Here is a 20810-nt window from a genome sequence, read left to right as displayed (position 1 = left end):
CTCAACCTCTGTCGTCCCCTTCTCCTCCCGCCTTCAATCTTTCCCAGCATCAGGGTCTTTTCAAATAAGTCACCTCTTCCCATTTAGGTGGCCACAGTATTGGAGCTTCAGCTTCAGCATCAGTCCTTCCAATGAATATTCAGGACTGATTTCCTTTAGGATGGACTGACTTGATCTCCTTGCAGTCCAAGGGATTCTCAACAGTCTTCTCCAACACCACAGCTAAAAAGCAATCAATTCTTCAGTGCTTAGCCTTCTTTATGGTCCAACTTTCACATTGGTACATGACTACTAGAAAAAACAGGTTTTTCTTTCTATAGAGAATTCCAGTTATTCAGAGAAGAAAGATGCTGCTGCTGCTGCTAAGTCGCTTCAGTTGTGTCTGACTCTGTGTGACCCCATAGACGGCAGCCCACCAGGCTCTGCTATCCTTGGGATTCTCCAGGCAAGAACATTGGAGTGGGTTGCCATTTCCTTCTCCAATGCAGGAAAGTGAAAAGTGAAAGTGAAGTCGCTTAGTCATGTCCGACTCTTCGTGACCCCAAGGACTGCAGCCTACTAGGCCCCTCCATCCATGGGATTCTCCAGGCAAGAGTACTGGAGTGGGTTGCCATTGCCTTCTCCAGAAGAAAGATGAAGTCAACCAAAACTTTGCTGTTTTTTAAACTTTAAAGAATTAAGAGATCCTAGGAAATGATCATCAATGGCTGCCAACATCATTAAAATGATAGGAAAATGTCCCATCTATGAAATATTCTTGCCCAAAAACTGAATTTGAATCTAGCTACCATATTATAAGAACTACCAAAAAAATCTTTTTTCAAATATCAGGAAGAAGCTAGGGTGATCCAGGTAGTAGTGGATTACAGTTGGAGACATCAGTTAAGAATTTGTTTAGTTTAGATATTGAGGGTTATATACAGAAACATTTTTGGATAAGTGTATATTCAAGGGACGTTTAGTATACATACAAATGTCCTTGCTCTGTCAGCTGGGAGGGCCTAAATGAAGTGGTTCCCTGGAAACAACAGGCACACCCAGTGTGCAGATCTTGATTTCTGTTACTATTTCCCAGTAAAAGGAACCAGGACTCCTTGGAGAAACGTTGATTCAAGCACTGGGCCAGAAAATATACACAGTGGATAGATAATGAGCTCAGAGCATCTTGTGACTCCGGAAAGTCAGGAAGTACACTGAAAATTCATCAATCAATCAATAATGGGAAAAAAAAACAAACCACCATACTGATGGGAGTTTGTCAAAGCATCAGGAACACAGGAACCAACTGAAAGAACTCCCCACAGCCAAAGTTGAAACAGTCTGGAAGAAAATATAGCTCTGTTGGGTTATAACCCAAAGATGAAATAAATCTCCACAGGTCTACACTGATATAAATTATGAAAAAGTACATAAATAGAAAAGAAACAAATCTCCTACTCAGTAGTAGTTAAAATAATTTATATAGAGGCTCTGCCCTGAAGGGGTATGTAAAACTGCCGCTTCTCCAGTGTGGGCTATGAGCACTTAGAACGGTGAGGGCGAGGGCTCTGTAACTGTGGGGAGACCTGACACTATTACCTCTGCACCTCTGCCAGGCGGTCCAGAGCAGCATCAACAGTGGTACGTCGTGTGGGTGCCATGCACTCGTGGTATGATGGTGATTATGGGGTGACTGCGTGAACTATCTGGGATCTCTGTACTGTCTTCACAATTTTTCTGTAAATCTAATACTTCTAAAAAATAAAGTTTTTTTTTTTTTTAATTCAGGATGATGCAATCTAGACTGAAGGAAACTTTACAAAAGAAATGAGCTGGTTTCTTCAGTAAATTAATTACAAAGGAAGAGGAGGTGGGGGCAGAATCCATACATTAAGAGAGATTGAGGAGACATATCTAGTGAAGGGATTATTTAGATCCTAATCTGAAGAAACAAAGACTGTGGGGGAGATGTGAATACTGAGTGGATATTTGATATATAGGAATTATTGATCATGTTGTAAGTGTAATTGGATAAGGAAATGGCAACCCACTCCACTATTCTTGCCTGGAGAATTCCATGGACACGGGAGCCTGGTGGGCTACAGTCCCTGGGGTCACAAAGAGTCAGACACAACTAGCGACTAACACTTTTAATTGTAAAATAGTAGTGTGGCTTTCTAAAAAAGATTCTTTATCTTTTAGAGATACATGCTGAAATATTTATGAATAATAAAAAAATTAATCAGTAAGTGAGTAACGGTGAGACTATAAATAAAATCAAGATTGGCCACAAATTGATCATTTCTGAAGTTGAGGGATAGTTCCCTAACAAGGCATACTATATTATTCTCTTTACTTTGTATATAGTTTGATGTTTTTCATAGTAAAAAGTTAAAAAGCTCTTTGACTTCTCATGAAGTTAAAGGTAAAGGTTATAATTTACATTTGAATAAAGCTTTGCATTTCACAAAGCCCTTTCACAGAGAGGGTCTCTTTTGGTCCAGGAGAGGGGGAGAGAGAGGTGAGAGTTTGGTTTTACTTTTTAGGCAAAAGAAGACTGCAAGCATCACCCATTTGTCAGAAACTTTACACCATCCCATTTAATCCTCATAAAAGTTGCCAGGTGTTTCAAATACAGAACCAAGATTAAGAACCGCTGATTTTGAAGACTATAGGATGGGAGGAGGAGGGGGTGAGAGGAGGTGCCACCTACAGAGAGCTGCCAGCAGGAGCCCATTGAGGTTTATCCAGCAGTACTTACTGAAAGGGCTAGATGCTGCTGCTGTTATTATTAATTTTTAGGCATTCACATACCTGCAGTTACATCCAGCAGCCTTCAAGGAGGTGGCATTCTACAGAAGCCAGCTCTTTTCTTGATTATTTGCAGGCACAGCATCAAAAATACCCACGGCTGTGTTATCTGGAGCTCATCAGGTGGGTCCATTTCAGTTAGAGGACAGAATTTTTCAGATACTTTCAGCTTCATACCTGGACCTCTCCCCGCTGAACACCCCACAAATACCTCAAACCCAGCATACCCAGGAATGAGCTACTTCTCCCCTACCTGCGTCTCTTATATCCCCACCTCTGTGAATGCCTGCCCAGCCCGACTTCTGGAAACCTAGGAGCCTCCCCAACACCCTGCTCCTTTGCCCACCCCAGGCAGCCCTCACTCCTCAGCTCCCTCTCCTGGTCTCCACCCTCGATGCTCAGACTCATCGCCTGACATCAGGCTTCATCTTTGCACCTGGATCAGCCAAATATTGCTTTATCTGAGACATTTTCAAACCTGCCCTCCACACAGTCTTAAGTTACAGCTCCTTAAGTTAAAGCCATGTCTTCCTCAGGGGCTGTGCATTTCTAGGGATTTAGCAGAGTAAACAACAGCTTACGTGTGGAGTTCTGTGGTTCCTAGTGGTTAGGGTTCTGGCCGTTCACTGCCGTGGCCAGGGTTCAGTCCCTGCTTGGAGAACTGAGATCCCACAAGCTGTGTGATATGGCCAAAAAGTAGTGTTTAGGAACCTACTTCCCTGGCGGAGCAGAGGTTAAGATTCTGTGCTTCCAATGAAGGGGGCATGGGTTTGATCAGGTCAAGGGAACTAAGGTCCCATATGCTGTGCTATATGGTCAAAAATATAAATAAGAATAAATGAATTAAAAAACAGCTCACGTGTGAACTTTGCCTTCTGTATTGGTGATCTGTTGCTGAAATGTACTGTAAAAGGTAGTGACTTAACAATAAACACATCTCACAGTGGCTGATGCTCAGGAATTACAGAATGGCTCCCTAGATGGTCTGGCTCAGAGTTTCTCATGCTGTTTTAGTCCAGCAGTCAGCAGGGGCTGCATCCGATGAAGGCTTGACTAGGGCAGAAGAATTTGCTTCCCAGGTGGCTCACTGTTATGACTGGAAGTTAGAGCTGGTGGCAGAAGCCTCCTTTTCATGCCGCATAGATCTCGCCGTGGGGTTGCTCGAGCGCCCCCATGACACAGCGGCCGGCTTCTTTCAGAGTGAGGCACCCAAGGGAAAGCAACGTGGGATCCATATCTTTTAGGACTAGTGTCAGAAGTCATACACGACTTCTGCAGGATCCTCCTGACCACGAGGCCATCCCTGATGCCACGTGAGAGGGAGCTGCACAGACAGACCAGGATACCTCCCAGAGGTGAGGGACCACTGGGGGTGTCTTGGAGACCAGCCACACACCTTCCACTCAAACCTGCCGTGGTCACCCTCACACCCGATGAACTAGTAGCCTGGAAAGATGGCATGTTCTTCATGCCTCTAAGATCTTTGTCTCCTTCTTACCTGCCTGAATTTTCCCCCAGCTTTCAGTTCAGTTCAGTTCAGTCACTAAGTTGTGTCCCCAGCTTTATATTGAGGTATAATTGGCCAAGAAAAATTGTATGTATTTGAGGGGTACAACATGATGGTTTGATATATTTGCTAGACATTTACATTGTGAAATTACCACAGTCAGGCTATTTAATGTATCTTATCACCTCACATAGTTACTATTTTATGTGTGTGTGTGGTGAGAATACTTAAGATTTATTTCTTGGCAAATTGTAAGTCTACAATAATACAGTTTTGTTAACTACAGTCCTCATGTACATAAAATCTCTAGAACTTACTCACTGCATATAACTGAAACATTGTGCCCTTTAACCAACTGCCCCTATAAGTTTCCTGCTCCTGAGTGATAATACAGCCAGAACAGTTCTGTGGCCAAACTCAGAGTCTGGGGATAGGAAAATACCCCCCTCCGATGATAGTGGGAAGAACTAAGAAGTTAAAGAGCAGTGAAGGGTCCAGGGAGGGCTGAACTGGAGCCAAAAATTCAATCTTTAAGAGTAGGAAAAAGCGTAATATTTTGGGAGGAAAAAATTCTAGTTGCTGAATGATTGTTTCCCAACTAAACTGACAAATCTGCTTTGCAAATACTCTATTAGCATTAAGCTTTGTTTTCTGCATAGATCTTAATGGCTCCGGGAGAATCCCCGTGGACAGAGGAGCCTGGTGGGCTGCAGTCCACGGGATCACAAAGAGTTGGGACACCACCGAGCAACTAAGCGCAGCACAGCCCTCCTGATGAGTATTTACGGATATATTATTTCATAAGATATATTTGTTGGACTACATTTCTGAATTTCCTTCTGAAGTTGGGGGAGAGCTGAGTGTTCTGAGGGCCCTGGGGATGCAGCTCATGTTGTGGGTTCCTGCCTGTGAAGTGTGTTGAGGCCTGGGCAGGATGTGGAGCTGGTCCTTGGCACCACTCGAAGGCCTTCCCAGAGCTGCTTTCTTCCCAGCCTCTCAGCTCTCAACTGACTGTAAGCAAATTCCTAATCAAAGAGCTGACTGAAAATGGCTTAAAGTGTTGACTTTTGGGGTGTGTTTGGATGTCAGTACTAGAATCTTAACCACCTAAGGAGGACTTCAGGGATGAATCTCCAATGATGGGATATCAGGCAGCCTGATAATAAAATTAATAATTCCTCCTCCAAAGTCAAGAGCATCTTAACAGCATTTAAAGCATGTGCATATGAGCCCCATGAGCAATTCCCCATGATTCAACATGCGACATTATCTTGCTTATTTTTTATGGCACTCTTCAGGCAAAGGCAGGAAGCTGAGCTTCCAAGGAAATGACTTGTGCTTGATCTCACAGTACATGGTGAGAGTGGGTCCAGAGTCCTAGTCATCTGGGTGGTGGTTGGTGGTTTAGTTGCTAAGTCGTGTCCAACTCTTTGTGACCCAACGGACTGTAGCCTGCCAGGTCCCTCTGTCCCTGGGATTCTTCAGCCAAGAATACTGGAGTGGGTTGCTATTTCCTTCTCCAGGGGATCTTTCCAACCCATGAATCAAACCTAGGCCTCCTGTATTGCAGGCAGATTCTTTACCAACTGAGCTATGAGGGAAATCATCTGGGAGCAAGTTCAATTGTTTTCCTTATGCAAACAAAGATCACTATTTTTTTATGTGGACCATTTTTAAAGTCTATTGAATTTGTTGCAGTACTGTTTCTGTTTCATATTTTAGGTTTTTTTTTTTTTTTTTTTGCCACAAGGCATGTGAGATCTTAGCTCCCCAACCAGGGATTGAATTTGCACCCCCTGTATTGAAAGGCAGATTCTTAACCACTAGACTGCCAGGGAAGACCCAGGAAGATCATTTTAAAATACGCTTTGCTGTGTGGTCACTCCTGTCCCTCTCCCCTCCCCTCTCTCTGTCTCTGCCTCTCTCTCACCCCTTTCTCCTTCTCTTCCATTTTTCATTTTTCCTCCTTTATCATGTTGGTGGCCTGGCCCCCTTCCCTTCTGACACAGTAGTTAAGGCACATGAGTTGCCCCACCATCTTGAAAGAGGAGTGGAGTATCTTCCCTCCTTGAGCTGCTGTCTGATTTGCCTGCCTCCTTTATCCTGAGCCCATATAATGGACTGAGAGCTTTCACTTTGGCCCCAGCCCCAAATACATTAAATAATTAATTCCCATCACTCTCCTTTGTGCACCTTATTTCTACATCACCCAGAATAGCTGGTGGCATTTCCCCTGCATAAAGAGGAAGCAGAGAGGTCAGTTGGCATTTCTGAAATATATATGTATTTTACAAAGCCACGCACTAGCAGGGCTTCTTTATTCCTTCATTCCTGTGACTGATTCATAACAAGCAGCTTCCTGGCTCTCCAGTTGCTCAGCCAATTTCCACTCACCATCTTGCAATCTGGTCAGTGATTAATGCCCACACTGAGTATGGCTGAGGGACAAAGCATTTTCCCAATGATAAAATCCAAAAGGAACTTTCTAGTCATTTTAAGTCTGTGCTGCCGTTCCCAGTAAACCAGCTGGAAAGTAAACAAAGTGAGCTTCTTTTATAAGACATGGAGCTCTGATCCAAGATGGTATTTCTTCCTAGCTTTCCTTTCTGTGATGACTGATACAGTGCACAGCATAAAGTTTTCCTTCTGCACCTGTCTTCCTAGACATTGTAGGGGACAAGAATAGGCCACCTCCAAATATGCCACTTTGGCATAAGGATTATTTTGAGCTGAAAGTAATTAAGAAACAGCAGATGCAGGAAGAGCTCTGTTAAAAGCATTACTTCCCATGAAAAAAGCACCCTCCCTGGACTGGGGGAAAGGATAATACTCTCATCACTGGAGATGGGGCACCGATGCCGAGACGGATCTGTGCAGACTCCTAACTCACCCCTTATCTGCCACCAGTTCCATATGTCTCCTTGTCACGGCCCCAGAATTCACCCCCCTTGGAGCTCAAATCTCTTTTCCCTCTGTTTTGTCTTATCTCCACATATTGATCCCTGCTCTTTCTTCAAAATAGTGTTTAAGTTGTCAGGCCTGTTTCTTTGGCAGTTTCACTTCTTTCTAAAAAGCACCCCCCCCCCCACACACACACACACATGCCATGTAAAAACATTAAATCAAATAAAATGTGTATCCTTTTTCTTCTGCTGTGTGTGGTCAGTTTACTTTGAAGACTCCAGCTACAGAACCTAAGAGGGTAAGTTCAGTTCAGTCGCTCAGTCCTGTCCAACTCTTTGTGACCCCATGGACCGCAGCACGCCAGGCCGCCCTGTCTATCACCAACACCCGGAGTTTACCCAAACTCATGTCCATTGAGTCCGTGATGCCATCCAACCATCTCATCCTCTGTCATCCCCTTCTCCCCCCACCCTCAATCTTTCCCAGCATCAGGGTCTTTTCAAATGAGTCAGCTCTTCGCATCAGGTGGCCAAAGTATTGGAATTTCAGTTTCAACATCAGTCCTTCCAATGAACACTCAGGGCTGATCTCCCTTAGGATGGACTGGTTGGATCGCCTTGCAGTCCAAGGGACTCTCAAGAGTCTTCTCCAACACTACAGTTCAAAAGCATCAGTTCTTCGGTGCTCAGCTTTCTTTGTGGTCCTACTCTCACATCCATACATGACTACTGGAAAAACCATAGCCTTGACTAGACAGACCTTTGTTGGCAAAGTAATGTCTCTGCTTTTTAATATGCTGTCTAGGTTGGTCATAACTTTCCTTCCAAGGAGTAAGTGTCTTAATTTCATGGCTGTAGTCACCATCTGCAGTGATTTTAGAGCTCCCAAAAATAAAGTCAGACACTGTTTCCACTGTTTCCCATCATATTGTTCATGGGGTTCTCAAGGCAAGAATACTGAAGTGGTTTGCCATTCCCTTCTCCAGTGGACCACATTTTGTCAGAACTCTCCATCATGACCCGTCTGTTTTGGGTGGCCCTACACAGGATGGCTTAGTTTCACTGAGTTAGACAAGGCTGTGGTCCATGTGATCAGATTGGCTAGTTTTCTGTGATTGTAGTTTCAGTCTGTCTGCCCTCTGATGCCCTCTCTCAGCGCCTACTGTCTTACTGGGGTTTCTCTTACCTTGGACACGGGATATGTCTTCACGCCTTCTCCAGCAAAGTGCAGCCATTGCTCCTGACCTTGGACGTGGGGTAGCTCCTGCCAGCTGCTCCAGTGTCCTGCAGGCGCCGCTCGCCGCTCCAGCTGGTAAGAGGGTAAAGGCAGTCTTTTTCCCCTCTCCAGTATGTTCTTAAATGCAGGGTGATGTTCCCTGGACATGTTTTACTTGCAAAATAGTTGAAAATCTACCTATTTCCTCTTCTGACCCAAAAACTACCCAAGTGTCAGGGAGGAGGAAATTTCCCCTCCGCCCCTCTTGAGTTCTTGTGACTGGACTAAAAATAAAATTGACACCAGACAGAGTAACAGGGACTTGAACCTGGCCAAAATCCAGTTTGGGACTCCAACCCACGTGACCACGACTCCTCACTCTCTCTCTCTCTCTGGTGAAGAGATTTGATGAAGTAAGATTCTTACAGTAATGAGCACAACACTGGACAATAATAGGCAACAAGCAAAGTCTTAGCTCCTCTAAGTAGTAATTATCCTTAGATGGATGTGTTACATTCAACAACACACTTCTGGATAGGACAAGAGAAAAACAGGTGATTTATTTCATAGCCACGAATAAAAGTCTTTAATACTCCTTGGATGAGTTTGGGGAATACATCACAGAAAGGATTCACTCTGTCCTTACACATACGCACTTCTTGCTTGTTAGGCATTCAAGGGTAAAGTGAGCCAAAAGCAGGTAACCTGAGACAGGTACATCTGGCCCCTGAAAAGCAACTCAGCATGTCAGAGGCTGGGGACCAACCCCCCTCAGGAGCAGGCGGCCCACAGTCCCTGGAGACTCAGAGCAGTCGGCACTGAGTGGAAATGTGAAGAGCACGTGGCCTCTCCCAGGCCAAAGCCAGGGTGAGCCAACCCTGCTGGAGGCCCAAAGGCACCAGAGCAGGACTACTCTTCAGGAAGACAACCTGATCCAAATGCCTGTCTCACAGTATAGACCTGACCACACTGCGGCCCAGGTTTACTACTCTCTGAAGGAGATTGACAAGGGATTGAAGGTAGAGACGGCTGCTCTGCACCCACGTCCCAGAACAGAGGTCAGCGACAGTGCTGAGAGATTTTCACGGGCGCCTTGTCCACTGGGACCCGCTTGTTTCTGACAGTTGCTTCATGATGGTTCTGGGGAAGAGTGACCCCTTCTGCCCTGGTGATCAGCAACTGCTCCTCAAAGTAGAGTAGTTGGTCAACCTCAAAACAGTCGCTGACTCGAGGCACCACTCTTTCCAGAGCTGCCCAGACCTCTGCCTCGCTGGCTCCCTGCTGCCTTGCTCTCTTGAGGTAGCTGTAGACCTCCTCAAACACCTCCGCTCCCAGCTTCTGCACAGCGGATCTGCCGGGCAAGTCAGGAAAGAGGAAGAAAAGTTACACACTGGGAAACCGTACAGTCAGCCCTGTGTGTGCACAGGTGGTTGAATCTAGGGGTGCGGAACCTGCGGATACCAAGGGTGACTGCACTGTCATTTTATACAAGGGACTTGAGCACCTGTGGATTTTGGTATCTGCAGAGGACAGGCGCATTTCCTGGAACCAATCCTCTGTGGATACCATGTTTGTGTTTTTTTGGATATCATGCTTTTTAAAATCATTAATTAGCGACTTTCCCGGTGGTCCAGTGGCTGAGACTCCATGCTCATGAGGCAGGGGACCCAGGTTTGATCCCTCCACAGGGAACTAGATCCCACACTCTGCGCTCGCAATGAAGGAGGCCTGGATGATCCACGGTGAGGCAACTAGATGCCACATGATGCAACTAAGACCCAGAGCAGCAAAATAAATAAATATGTAATTTTTTTTTTTTTTTTAATGAAAAACATTGTGCGACGAATTAGGTTGATGATTACACAGTCGTCCCTTTGGCAGAGCATTTGTTCAGGACCCCCTGCAAATACCAAAACCATGGATGCTCAAGTCCCTTTTATAAAATGGCTGCGTATTTGCATATAACCTATATACATATCATCTCTAGATTACTTACAATACATAATACAATGCAAATGCTATGTAAATACTTGTAAATGCAGTGTAAATGATATGTAAATTGTTGCTGACTTGCAACGAATTCAAGTTTTGCTTTTTGGAACTTTCTAGAATTTCTCTTTCAAATATTTTTGATCCCCAGTTGGTTGAAGACACAGATGCAGAGCCCAAGGATACTAAGGGGCAAGTATAAATATTTTTATAACTTTAACTGTGAAGAAATGTTTCTTTACTCTTCATTTTAATGAATTTGGTGAAAAGAAATATCAGAGTTTTCTCCCCCCAGAATTTTAAATGCACTACTGCTAGACAATAATGATAGTAATGCTAACAATAATTGAAGGCATTAATCACAAATGCTTTCACTTATTTTTTTAAGCTTTTATTGTACAGTATTGTACAACCTTGTAATCCCTAGAACACATAGACCTGGGTTAGGTATTATAGCAGATGAAAAGAAATAACTGATCCTGATCTAGTTGCTTGTAATTACAATGCAAGATATATGCACCTTATATTTTAACTTACATTTTTATATTAAGTCAGAGCTTACAAAATGCTTTTACATTTATTCTCTCAAATGACCCTTGTAAACTAGGCAATGCATTGAATGTTCATCTCCACTTTACAGATGACAATAAGTGTGCTGGCTTTCACAAACTCATATAGCTAGTGGTTGATGGAACTTGAACTCAAACACAGGTCTTGGAACTTCAAGTGCTGGAGAGATTGGCAGCCCTAGGGCCCCACATCCTCCAGTTTATGTAGGTTTCCCACCTTTGCTAAGAGATTATCAGAACCAAACCCAAGATACTTCCCATCTGTAGTCACCTCAACCACTCCTAGAAATTCACACTTTCCTTGCTGATATGTACCAAACCACAGGCAGATCCTATCACTTCACTGTCTCAGACTCCTATAACATTAGGGTCTGGTCCCTTCTCTACCCTCGTTTATCAGGCTGTGTATAATCTGTCTCCTGCCTTTCTCCACCAACCTGCTCTGTCTTGTCCACAGTCTGCCTTAGCCATTAGGTTCCAGTCACACCTACCTCCTTTCTGTTCCTTAAATACAATCCAAGCTTATTCCCACCTCTGGGCCTGTGCACGAGCTGTACCCTCTTCCCTAAAATGCTTCTCCTTTTGATCTTTACATTGCTGCCTCCTTCTTGCCATTCAGATCTCAGCTTGAATATCACCTTCTTGGAGAAACCATCCTTTACCACCGAGTCTATGAGATCCATCCAGTTGTTCCACAGGATCACACCACCTTAACTATTTGCACAGCACTTATTACTTTTGGTATTTTTCTTCCATCTTTTTGCGTGTATCTGTTTGCTGTTGGCCTCTCCCAACTTCCCTAATTAGCATACAAATTCCATAAAGGAGGGACTCAGTACCTAGAACAGGACCAGGCATTCAGTAGGTGCTTAGGAAAGACTTGGGGAATGAAGGAATGACCTAGACGGCCACTCAGTGCCATCAAATAGTGTCTTGTGAAAGTTCATGGTTGGGAAAATCAGGGATACCTTGTGGAAGAGGAGGAGGCACCATCTCACTTGAGCTGTAACAGCCGGAGGACGTGTGTGGGAGCAGCGGGAGACAGTGAGGTGCCTGGTAGGTGTGGAGGATGTGTGAAGAAGTGGGTGAGAACCATGTGAACCCAACATTAAAGAAACCTTAGAATGTGATTATTAATATTAACCGCTGATGATAAAGAAGCCCCAAAGGTCCCCTGAAACCACACTAACAGTTCTTGCACTTTCTCTGTGTGACAGTCTCCATTCTGAGCATCATCTCAGATCATCCCTTTAAATCTTCATAACAACAGTGTAGATAGACATTATTGTTATTCCCATCTTACAGATGAAGAAACTAAGATACTGAATGTAAATATATATATGTATATTTATATAGGGAGAGGGTATTATGTAACCTGCCCACCAGCACCTGACTTTTAAGTGGTGGAGCTGGAATGTGAGTCCCAGGAGTTTCACTCCAGTACTCATTCCTTTCATCACTAGGATACAGACTTCGGATTCAGAGAGATCAGAGTTGGACCCTGGCTCTCCCTTTCGCAGGCTGCATGACCTCATGCCAGCTCCTTAACCTCTCTGAGCCTTGAGCTTTTCATATTTAAGTGCTGTTTACACTCACACAGGTGGCTCAGTGGTGAAGACTCTGCCTGCCAATTTAGGAAACAGGTGATGGCAGGTTTGATCCCTGGGTTGGGAAGATCCCCTGGAGTAGGAAATAGCAACCCACTCCACTATTCTTGCCTGGAAAAATTCCATGCACAGAGGCGCCTGGCAGACTACACAAAGAGTTGGACATGACTGAACAACTGAGCACACACAAACACACATACACACACACATTTAAGCAGAGTACCTGTTGCCTGCCAGGAACCTGATAACCAATTGTTTTACTCCCATGTACATTATTGTTGCTTCCCCAATGGTGAATTACACAGTAATCCTACTTCAGTTCAACTGGGAGCTTCAAGTAATTTTGTTGCTCTGCCACCAGTTGAGACATTATTTTAAATACTTTTATCTTTTCTAGCTGAATTTGGGGGTGGGGGGAATGACATAAAAAGACTGGTGGCACAGCGGGATTTAAGAAAAAGTAATTTTGTAGAGAGAAAACCGAGTTTAACAGAAAGTGTTAAGAAACACAGATTACTCTTTAGACACAGTTTAAGGAAATCTTGAAAAATGATTTTACAGAACATAAGAAATTCCTGCACATTAAATATGTATGAGGCACCATAGAAGAGTGCCATGAGCTCTCCCTTTAATACCAGTGTCTTCATGGTCATTGGTGCTAACAAGTACCAGGAACTTTTATGAAACATGGATTTTGTACCACTTCTCTCCATGTCTAGTATTTCCAATGTCTTTGTCTGTATCTGGTGGACAGAGACATACGACCACTTCCCACGCTGGGGCAACACGTGACACCCCTACATGGGATGTGTGACTTTCAGGCCCTTTCTGAAAATGGTGGTGCAATAGGTTCTTGTTGGGTACCCAGTTACAGCTACCATTCCTGGAAGGGCTATTTTATTTGTGATCTAAACATCCTCCAGCAAATGTTGATGAATAAACTCACTGTCTAAAAAGCAAAATCCATCTAGGTATAATTTATGAAACACACCTAAAATATAGGGCATTGAAAGGTTGAGAGTAAGCAAATCTAAAAATAAAAGATATGTCAGGCAAATAAAAACCAAAAGAAATCTGCGTTAGTATATATGTTTTATGAGACAAAATGGATTTTAAGGGAAAAAAAAAAAAGCGTTAATGGAATAAAGAATGCCCCTAGATAACGAAAACAGTTCAATCCACCAGGAAGAAATGAAAATTCTAAATCTGCATGCATCTAATAAAGTAGAATAAAAATACATCAAGTGCAGGACTTCCCAGATGCTCCAGTGGTTAAGAATCTGCCTTGCAATGTAGAGGACTTGGTTTGATCCCTGGGTTGAGGAATTAAGATCCCATGTGTCTAGAGAGTCTACAGGCTGCAAAACAAACCAATACCAAAAAATAAATAAATAAATCCATCAAGCACTACAGGGAGAAATTGTCAGATACAGTCTCATAATGTAGGATTTCAGTTATTGTTATAGGAAAGCATTGGAAAAAAATTAGTAACAGAAAATCTGAATATACTTAATAAGCTAGATTTAATAGATATATATAGGACCCTCTCCCACCTGATAATTATAGCACCCACACTCTCCGCAGACTCTCATGTAACATTTACAAAAAACTGACCATATACTAGACAACAATTCAAGTTACTATACTTTTCAAATACTGATTTTTATATGAGATCTTGTTATCTGACCACAGTACAATTGTTAGAAACTTGTAACAAAAATATGTGGTAAACATTTCTGTGTTTGTAAATTTATTTCTTCCAAATAAATTGTGGGTCAATAATGAAATCAGGCATGCCATAAACAAATTCATTTTAAGTCAAAAGAAAAGTGACAGGTGCTTTAAGATTTATATGTTGTAAGACTGCAGCATAAATCTACTCTGACACTCAGAAAACAGGCTGTAATATTCCTGCAATGATGTGTTCCAGTATTTCAGGATTCCAAAACAGAAAATTCTATTTCAGGGGTCTTTCCTGCTGTTATCTAAGATTTGAAAAGAGAAGGGAGTGTTTCCTGTGTTGTTTAAGGGGGAAAGGGGGTTCAGTTCAGTCGCTCAGTCGTGTCCAACTCTTTGCGACCCCATGAATCACAGCACGCCAGGCCTCCCTGTCCATCACCAACTCCCGGAGTTTATTCAAACTCATGCCCATTGAGTCGGTGATGCCATCCAGCCATCTCATCCTCTGTCGTCCCCTTCTCCTCCTGCCCCCAATCCTTCCCAGCATCAGGGTCTTTTCCAACGAGTCAACTCTTCTCTTCACATGAGGTGGCCAAAGTATTGGAGTTTCAGCTTCAGCATCAGTCCTTCCAATGAACACCCAGGACTAATCTCCTTTAGGAGATTAGCCTCTTAATTGTTATTTGTAAACAATATATTTATCACATCTATTTACTTTCCCATCAACTACTGATTGCTCTGTGGGCCCTCTCTTTCTTGCAGGGCTGTAAAGAAGAGGGCTATGTCAATGTAGTTCTTTAGTGTTAGTCCCTCAGTCATGTCTGACTCTTTGCAACCCCATGGACTGTAGCCCGCCAGGTTCCACTGTCCATGGGGATTCTCCATGCAAGAATACTGGAGTGGGTTGCCATTCCTTCTTCAGGGAACCTTCCCAATGCAGGGATCGAACCCTGGTCTCCTGCACTGAAGGCATATTCTTTACCAACCACCTGAGCCACCAGAAAATTAGTTCAAGGATGGCACACAAAACTGTGCTCACATTCTAATATTATTTTAGTTGGAAGCAATCTCAGACTTACAGAAGAGTCACAGGTATCGTTCAAAGAACGCTTTTTTGACTCTAGCCTTTTTGCTGACCTGATGTTCCTTTCTCCTGTATTTTGTGTGTATGCTTTACAAATAAAGACTGTGTGTGTATTCCTTTCAAATAAAGACACTCTCATACATAACCACAGACCAACACTAAAAATCACAAAATTATCACTGATACATTACTGTCATCTAATTCTCCAGTCCATTTAAGTTTCCCCAGTTGTCCGAGTTCACTTCATTCAGTTGCTCAGTCGTGTCCAACTCTTTGCAACTACAGGGATTGCAGCACACCAAGCTTCCCTGTCCATCACCAACTCCCAGAGCTTGCTCAAACTCATGTCCATCGAGTCGGTGATGCCATCCAACCATCTCATCCTCTGTCGTCCAATTCTCCTCCTGCCTTCAGTCTTTCCCAGCAACAGGGTCTTTTCCAATGAGTCAGTTCTTCACATCAGGTGGCCAAAGTATTAAAGTTCCAGCTTCAATATCAGTCCTTCCAATGAATACTCAGGACTGATTCCTTTAGGGTGGACTGGTTGGATCTCCTTGCAGGCCAAGGGACTCTCAAGAGTCTTCTCCAACACCACAGTTCAAAAGCATCAGTTCTTCAGTGCTCAGCTTTCTTTATAATCCAACTCTCACATCCATACATGACTACTGGAAAAAAACATAGCTTTGACTATATGGACTTTTGTTGGCAAAGTAATGTCTCTGCTTTTTAATATGCTGTCTAGAAAAACTGATCACAACTTTTCTTCCAAGGAGTAAGCATCTTTTAATTTCATGGCTGCAGTCACCATCTGCAGTGATTTTGAAGCCCAAGAAAATAAAGTCTCTCACTGTTTCCATTTTTCCCCCATCTATTTGCCATAAAGTGATGGGACCAGATGCCATGATCTTCACTTTCTGAATGTTGCATTTTAAGGCAACTTTTTCACCCTCATCTTTCACTTTCGTCAAGAGGCTCTTCAGTTCCTCTTCACTTTCAGCCTTAAGGGTGGTGTCATCTGCATATCTGAGATCATTGATATTTCTCTTGGCAATTTTGATTCCAGCTTGTGCTTCATACAGCCTGGCATTTCAAATGATGTACTCTGCATATCAATTAAATAAGCAGGGTGACAATATGCAGCCTTGATGTTTTCTTTTCCCAATTTGGAACCAGTCCGTTGTTCCTTGTCTGGGACTAACTGTTGCCTCTTGATCTGCATATAGATTTCTCAGGAGGCAGGTAAGGTGGTCTGGTATTTCCATCTCTTTAATTTTCCACAGTTTGTTGTGATCTACATGGTCAAAGGCTTTAGCGTAGTCAATAAAGCAGAAGTAGATGTTTTTCTGGAACTCTCTTCTTTTTCTATGATCCAATGGATGTTGGCAATTTGATCTCTGGTTCCTCTGCCTTTTCAGACCCAAATTGAACATCTGGAAGTTCACAGTTCATGTACTGTTGAAGCCTGACTTGGAGAATTTTGAGCATTACCTTGCTAGCATGTGAGATGAGTGCAATTGTGTGGTAGTTTGAACATTTTTTTGGCATAGCCTTTCTTTGGGATTGAAATGAAAACTGGCCTTCTCCAGTCATATGGCCATTGCTGAGTTTTCCAAATTTGCTGGCATTTTGAGTGTAGCACTTTAACAGCATCATCTTTTAGGATTTGAAATAGCTCAACTGGAACTCTATCACCTCCACTAGCTTTGTTTGGAGTGATGCTTCCTAAGGTCTACTTTGACTTCGCATTCCAGGATGTCTGGCTCTACGTGGGTGATCACACCATCGTGGTTATCTGAGTCATGAAGATCTTTCTTGTGTAGTTCTTCTGTGTATTCTTGCCACCTCTTCTTAATATCTTCTGCTTCTGTTAGATCCATACTGTTTCTGTCCTTTATTGTGTCCATTTTTGCATGAAATGTTCCCTCAGTATCTGTAATTTTGTTGAAGAGATCTCTAGTCTTTTCCATTCTATTGCTTTTCACTGTTTCTTTGCACTGATCACTTGAGGAAGGCTTTCTTATGTCTTCTCGCTGTTCTTTGGAACTCTTCATTCAGTTGGGTATATCTTTCCTTTTCTCCTTTCCGACCTCTTCTTAATATCTTCTGCTTCTGTTAGGTCCATACCTTGGTCAAGGAACTAGATCCATACCATTTCTGTCCTTTATTGTGCCCATCTTTGTATGAAATGTTCCCTTGGTATCTCTAATTTTATTGAAGAGATCTCTAGCCTTTCTTATTCTATTGCTTCCCTCTATTTCTTTTAATTGATCACTGAGCAAGACTTTCTTATCTCTCCCGCTTGAACGGGAGAACTGAATGGACAACATTCAGTTGTCTAAAAATATCCCTTATAAAAAAGGATCCAGGTCAAAATAATTACATTGTATTATGCCTCTGTTTTTTTTAAAAAAATATTTATTTGGCTGTTTCAAGTCGTAGGGCATGCAGACTCTTAGCTGCAGAATGTGAGATCTAGTTCCTTGACCAAGGATTGAACCTGGGCCCCCTGCTTTGGGAGCATGGAGTCTAAGCCACTGGACCACTAGGTAAGTACCCTGTCATGTCTCTTTAATTTCCTTCAATGACCTTGACACTTTCAAATGTCAGAAGAAAGTTGTTTTGTAGACTGTCCATCAATTTGCATTGTCTTTGCCCACAGGATTTACCAACTCTAGCTGTTCCTCCTTCCACATATTGGCCTGAAAGACAGGGGAAGAGCCTTCTGCTACCTCTGGGCATAGAGAGGTCCACCTGCACCTGCTCAGCGAGGTGCTGCCTTCTTTGTGCATGCGTGCTCAGTGGTGTCTGACTCTTTGTGACCCCATGGACTGCAGCCTTCCCAGGATCCTCTGTCCATGGAATTACTCCAGAGGCCAAAGTGTGCCCTGGTGATAATAGCATCTTGTGCTTTTGGTACCTGGCTCATGAGTCTTCCCTGCAGCTTTGTTCCCAGTGTTCTGTAGAAAGTAAGGGGTCCCCTAAGGAAAGGAAGCAGCTTGTGAGGTAAGTTTCCAGATGTTCGGGAATGAACGTCGAACGTCTACGTTCTACCCATTTGATATCTCCACTTGAATGTCCAGGAGGCATCTTACAGTTATCACACCTAATTGAACTTCTGATATCCAGCCCCTCCCCCATCATCCTAATGCTGAAGCCCTCCCCAGTTCTACTCATGTCAGTTCCCGCCTTCCAATTCCTCAGGCCTAAAACCTTTAATTCACCTTGATTTGTCTCTTTCTGTCATACTCTGATAGTCTAGTGTCTCTCATAATCAGATCAGCTATTAAATCCTGTTGGCTCTCGCCATCTCCAGCTGTGCCACCCTGATCCAAGCTGCCATGCTTTCTCACCTGGCTGCTTCAATAGCCTCTAATGGGTCTCCTGATTCTACACTCACTCCCCTCCATTTTGTTGCCAATCCAGCAGCCAGAGAGACCCAGATCCCTTTCTCCTTTGCTCAAAAGCCTCTCTGGAGCTTCCCATCTTGCTCAGAGTGACATCAGGGTCCTTCTGGTGGTCTATGATATCCTGAAGGATCTTCCTGCCAGGTGCCTCTCAAAACACATCTCTTCCCTCCATCCCCCCACTCACTCCATTCCAGCTATACTGACCCCCTTGACCTTTCCTGAACACAGTGGGCACAGCCCGTGCCAGGGTCTCTGCACTTGCTGTCCCTCTGACCAGAATGCTCTTTCTGTAGACATCCATGTCTCTCTTCCTCAACTCCTTCCAATCTTTGCCCTGGTGTCATCTTTTCAGAGACCTACCCTGACCACATTCTTTAAAGCTGTAAATCTAGCTATGACAAACCTAATGAAAGTCACTCAGTCATGTCTGACTCTTTGCAACCCCATGGACTATACAGTCCATGGGATTCTCCAGGCCAGAATACTGGAGTGGGTAGCCTTTCCCTTCTTCAGGGGCTCTTCCCAATACAGAGATTGCACCCAGGTCTCCCACATTGCAAGCAGATTCTTTACCAGCTGAGGCACCAAGGAAGCCTAAGAATACTGGAGTGGGTTAGCCTATCCCTTCTCCAGAGGATCTTCCTGGCTGAGGATTCAAACCAGGGTCTCCTGCATTGCTGGTGGATTCTTTACCAGGGAAGCCTTAAAGCTGTAAACCACCCCATTTCTGCTCTGCCTATCCACCCTCCCTGCTTTGTATTTTCTTCCTAGCATTGTTACTTTCTACTGTACTCTGCTTTTCCTTTATATTTATGATTTGTCAATCCCCACTAGAAAATAAGGTTCCTTGTTATTGTTGTTTAGTCGCTCAGTCATGTCTGACTCTTTACGACCCCATGGACTGCAACATGCCAGGCTTCCCTGTCCTTCCTGGAGTTTGCTCAAACTCATGTCCATTAAGTCGGTGATGCCAACCAACCATCTTGACCTCCGTCGTCCCCTTCTCCTCCTGCTTTCAATCTTTCCCAGCATCAGGGTCTTTTCCAACGAGTCAGTTCTTTGCATTAGGTGGCCAAAATATTGGAGCTTCAGCTTCAGCATCAGTCCCTTCAATGAATATTCAGGATTGATTTCCTTTAGGATTGACAGGTTTGATCTCCTTGCAGTCCCAGGGACTCTCAAGAGTCTTCTCCAACACCACAGTTCAGAAGCGTCAGTTTTTCGGTGTTTAGCCTCCTTTATGGTCCAATTCTCACATCCATACATGACTACTGGAAAAACCATAGCTTTGACCATATGGAACTTTGTTGGCAAAGTAATGTCTCTGCTTTTTAATATGCTGTCTAGGCTTGTCATAGCTTTTCTTCCAAGGAGCAAGCGTCTTTTAGTTTCATGGCTGCAGTCACCATCTGCAGTGATTTTGATCCACAGTACAAGGATTATTTTCACCATTTTTGTTCACTGATCCTGCTGCTTGGAACAGTGTCTGGCACAGAACAAGTACACAGTTAATACTTGTTAGATGAATGAATAAATACCTTGAAATCCAAGTAAGCAAGGAATGAGGTGATTTATACAATTTTATTTAAAAATATTTGCATCTGAGACGGGGAGGTCAAGATGGTGAAGCAGGAAGACTCTGAGCTCACCTCCTGCCATTAAGATTATAACTACTCACAAAGCAATGATCTCTAAGAACAACCTGAAGATTAGCAGGAGAGACTTTCTACAACTAGAGATATAAAGAAGGAACCTCAGTGAGATGGTAGGAGGTGCAAAAATGAGTCTAGCCACATCCCATGGTCAGTGACCCACAAATGAGATGGAAATCACAAGTGCAGAAGTTCTCCCTGAGGAGCAAGGTGTCCAAGCCCAACATCAAGTTCCATAGCCTGGGGATCTTGCATGGGGAAGATTGGGCCCCAGATGTCAGGCTTTGAAAACCAGCTGGGCTTCCATCTGGGAGAGCTGGAGGGCTACAGGAAACAGAGAATCTGCTCTTAAATGCACGTGCAAAATCTCACAGGCTCCAAGTCCCAGCAAAGGGTCAAGATTTTA

General features: G+C 43.5%; 1 protein-coding gene across 4 annotated transcripts in view; it reads right to left on the bottom strand.

Moving 5' to 3' along the window:
• Positions 1-8992: 8992 nt before the first annotated feature.
• The window catches only part of NEK11 (NIMA related kinase 11), a 279485-nt gene continuing 267667 nt past the window's right edge, over positions 8993-20810 (bottom strand). For all 4 annotated transcript variants that reach the window (XM_061167582.1, XM_061167584.1, XM_061167587.1 and 1 more), the window contains one exon: positions 8993-9767. In XM_061167582.1, coding sequence (XP_061023565.1) covers positions 9476-9767 — 292 coding nt within the window. In that variant the 3' untranslated portion in view covers positions 8993-9475. The remainder of the gene's footprint in view (positions 9768-20810) is intronic.

Source organism: Dama dama, chromosome 19, assembly GCF_033118175.1.
Source record: "Dama dama isolate Ldn47 chromosome 19, ASM3311817v1, whole genome shotgun sequence".
NCBI lineage: Eukaryota > Metazoa > Chordata > Mammalia > Artiodactyla > Cervidae > Dama > Dama dama.
This window is presented reverse-complemented; position numbering and strand designations above follow the sequence as displayed.